The sequence below is a fragment of the Amphimedon queenslandica genome, unplaced genomic scaffold, assembly GCF_000090795.2.
Source record: "Amphimedon queenslandica unplaced genomic scaffold, v1.1 AMPQUscaffold_9487_Cont18466, whole genome shotgun sequence".
Taxonomy (NCBI): Eukaryota; Metazoa; Porifera; class Demospongiae; order Haplosclerida; family Niphatidae; genus Amphimedon; species Amphimedon queenslandica.
In genome coordinates this window covers 1-3461 of record NW_003550241.1, presented here as the reverse complement: position 1 = coordinate 3461, position 3461 = coordinate 1, and the positions used below count along the sequence as shown (strand labels likewise).

At 38.0% G+C, this 3461-nt stretch overlaps 2 protein-coding genes across 2 annotated transcripts; one reads left to right on the top strand and one right to left on the bottom strand.

Moving 5' to 3' along the window:
- The first annotated feature begins 216 nt into the window (after positions 1 to 216).
- On the top strand, positions 217 to 1485 carry LOC100640689 (X-ray repair cross-complementing protein 5-like). The gene is made up of 7 exons (XM_011410275.2): positions 217 to 322; positions 373 to 501; positions 551 to 665; positions 730 to 813; positions 882 to 1069; positions 1120 to 1209; positions 1264 to 1485. Exons 1-7 carry the CDS (start codon positions 245 to 247, stop codon positions 1375 to 1377), a joined length of 798 nt encoding a protein of 265 aa, XP_011408577.1. The 5' UTR covers positions 217 to 244; the 3' UTR covers positions 1378 to 1485.
- Positions 1486 to 2036: 551 nt separating this feature from the next.
- Positions 2037 to 3224, bottom strand: LOC105315572 (TNF receptor-associated factor 5-like). Its single transcript, XM_011410274.1, has one exon. It carries the CDS (start codon positions 3222 to 3224, stop codon positions 2037 to 2039), a length of 1188 nt encoding a protein of 395 aa, XP_011408576.1.
- Positions 3225 to 3461: the final 237 nt, after the last annotated feature.

The window sequence follows — 3461 nt, the reverse complement described above, 5'->3', positions numbered from 1 at the left end:
TACTTATGCTGTGTAGAAAGTTTGAGCTGATTCTAACAAATAATTTTTGAGTTATTAGCATTTTAAAGGTGAACTTGATAAGCTGATGCAATTATGATTTAATGTATTCATGAAATGAGTAAATGATTGCTTCCATGCATACATGTATAATTGTATTCATGCATGTACTAGTGTAGTAGTGTATGAGTGCCTGCTGTTACAGTATTATTGCTTGATGGATATTATACATGTAGGTTTCACACTAATGGGATTCAGACCAAAATCAAAGATGAAAATGCATCATTACATCAAACCAGCAAATTTTATTTATCCAGATGAAACAGTGAGAAGAGAGCTGTACTTTATAATTGCATCATGTGTAATGTTTTATAGACAGTTAGTGGTAGCACTAAACTTTTCTCTGTGTTACTCAGAAGATGCATTTCAAGAGAAGTTGTTGCCGTTTGCAAGTATATTCCTCGTAACAACTCTCCTCCAATTTTTGTAGCACTAGTACCTCAAGTATGTAAGAAGTCTAATTATTATTAACACATTCCTTTTAATCCTAAAGGAGGAAGAGCTTGATGACAGCAGCATCCAGATCTCTCCTCCTGGATTTCATGTCATTTTCTTACCATTTTCAGAGGACATACGTAGCTTAGACTTACCTGATGAAATGCCAAAAGGTACATGTACATGTAGTGGGAACATATTCAATTTAACTTCCTTTTCTTTCTCTGTCTCTTAAAGCTTCCCATGAGCAGATTGATAAAGCAAAGGAGATTATCAAGAAGCTTTCTTTTAATTTTCAAAGTGAATCTTTTGAAAATCCAGGTCCTAACTCCTAACACTTTAATTGTGATTCTCTTCCTCATCTCATTATTTATTTCTCTTTCTTACAGTTATTCAAAAACATTATCGTGTTTTGGAGGCGCTAGCCCTTGAGCACGAAGAAGAAGAAGAAATAACAGACCTCACTGTACCAGATGCTGCTCAGATTAACAAGAGAGCAGGGAAGGCAATTGATGAATTTATGAAAGCTGTGTTTCCTGATGGTTTTGATCCAGAGGCAAAAATCACTAAGAGAAAAGTAAGAACAGTTCAACCATTTAAAGTACATCTGTATGTGTTCATTTCTAGGCATCAGCCAGTACAGCTGCTGCTGGTGGTGCTAAAAAGGCAAAAACAGATGAACCAGTTGATGTTGAGAGCATTGCTAAAAATGGAACTGTATGTTATGCCTAATGTACATGTATGCTTTATGATAGTTACTGTAATTTTCAGTTGGGAAAATTGACAATTCCAGTTCTAAAGGAGTACCTTAAGTCAGTAGGCAAGAAGGCAGCTGGAAAGAAACAAGATCTGATTGATGCTATTAATGAACACCTTGGACTTTGAATACAGAGTGGTATGCAATAGATTTACCTGTGTTATTGTTTGACAATTAAAATTACATTTAATGATTAATATTTAAGTCATGATGATGGTTTCTTTCTTTGTCTATCAGCAGACAAGTCGTTGATCTTTTTGTCCAATTTTCTTTGCAAGTGAGCACGTTTTGAAGAGTCACTCTTTCTTCCTGCAGCAGCAGTTCCCTTTCCATCTCCTCTCAGTTCCTTCTCTAGGTCCTTTCTTGCCATTCTTTTTGCTCTTTCCTCACATCCATGTGTCTCTGCAGTGTTGTGTGTCACATATAATTCTTCTTATAGACAAGGCAAATGATTTAGCCAGACTGCTGGAGAAATTACAAGCTTTCTTCAAGTAAAAGATCAAGGTCATCAATTTGTTCAGCTGGTTTTGTTTTTTTTCCCAATGTTTCCTATTCTCCTCTTCTCTCTCCAAAGCTGGTGTAATTTGCTGTTTCCTTCTCAGGTATATCTCCATCTTGTGATAATAGTAACTAAAACCAAAACTTTGTCAAAAATATAGCTAAACTAAAGCAATGAACACTATAATACTAAACTAAGAAAATAAAAGTCTTAAAACTATATAATGTAAAACTACAAAAGTCATAACTAAAATAAAAAAATTTAACAGCAATGTGTACAATGTGGGTGTTAAGAAAAGCCAATAGAACTTCTGCAATTATCAATACCCTTAATACTAACACGTAGAATCATCTTGTTGTCTTCCAAATATTTACAGTACTGGGTACATTGAGAGAGAAATGTGTGAGTTACGTATTCTGGTTCCCCTAATCCATAAGAAGCTATATCCTTATCAATCACACGACTATTATATGGGCCAGGTGTGTTAGTAAGAAATCGTATCTCACTGGAGTAATGGTTCTCGTCTTTTTTCTGGTTGATTATTTCTAGAACCAATATTCCACGAAAAGGCCAAATGAGACTGTTATCGTGGGGACCAGCTCTCAGGTAAAAGAAGCAGCCAATGGCATCAGACGACTTTGCAAGACAGACCTTAAGTGTCATGAAGTAGCCTCCATCTTTTGTGAAGAAGTCTTGTTCCCACTCTTCCTTGTTTTCCTTGAGTGACTCAAAATTGTCGATGCAGATGTTAATGGGGAGGGTGTCTTTCCTGTGTGCAAGGGACTTTATTCCTTTCTTTGAGCAGTTTGCTTCATGTCCAGCTTTATACATGCGCTCCACCATTATGTTACAACCGATCGGGTGGTAACAGCAATGAACAAGTTGATGCATACAGACGCTGCGATGAGCTTCAATCTCTTTCCTTTTCACTGTAATTCGGCAGCCATTGGGACATTCGATCGGGCGCTCTGGACATTTGTTGAGGTGAGTATCTTGTATGAATTCAAATGATCCGGACTCTTTGCAAAATTGGCACCAAAACATGCGTTTAACACAGGCGCTGGCAAGATGATCCCCAAGACCTTTTACAGGCACCCTAGTATCACACTGATCACACAAAACTAGCTTAAAAACACATGCATCTGCATGATTTCTAATCAGATCCCTCAGCTCTCCATTCCATTGACAACTATGCTCTTTATAATAGCAAAAGACCTTTAGACTCAGGATTTCTTGATTACGACTAGTGTCATTGAAATAATTGAGTCCATGCTTACGACAGACCGGACAGTTGTGAGATGACTTTCTTTTGTAGTCCTCTATGCAGTGACGGCAGATGAGTTTCCCACAGCATGTCAGCTGGTGTACATCTCTGGGTACCATTCGGCAAATGACGCACATGTACTTCTCAGCGAGTTCTCTGTGCCTCTCGACAAACTGGACATCATACCCGCTCGCCCGAGAATCTAACGCCATTTGAAGTTTTCTCCTCCCTCTTTCTTGTCTCCTTTTCACTATAGGATGAGTTTCCTTGGTCACAGACTCACAGTAGCAAGAGTAGATTGACTCTTGACAGCATAGGCGGCGGCAGGGTCGGGCATGGACGGGCAATGCCCGACCAAAAATTTTGGCCGGAAATGAAAATTTAATTAATGACATCATTTTTAGTCATAAATAATTACCATGGCTAGCAAGAAACAGTCTTTTCTGCTT

Bases quoted from the DNA above. Each gene is read 5' to 3' on its own strand.
- LOC105315572 (XM_011410274.1), bottom strand. From the start codon at position 3,224: ATGGCGTTAGATTCTCGGGCGAGCGGGTATGATGTCCAGTTTGTCGAG.
- LOC100640689 (XM_011410275.2), top strand. From the start codon at position 245: ATGGGATTCAGACCAAAATCAAAGATGAAAATGCATCATTACATCAAA. The intron at 666-729 runs GTACATGTACAT...TGTCTCTTAAAG, and splicing joins ACCTGATGAAATGCCAAAAG to CTTCCCATGAGCAGATTGAT. The intron at 814-881 runs GTCCTAACTCCT...TCTTTCTTACAG, and splicing joins TGAATCTTTTGAAAATCCAG to TTATTCAAAAACATTATCGT.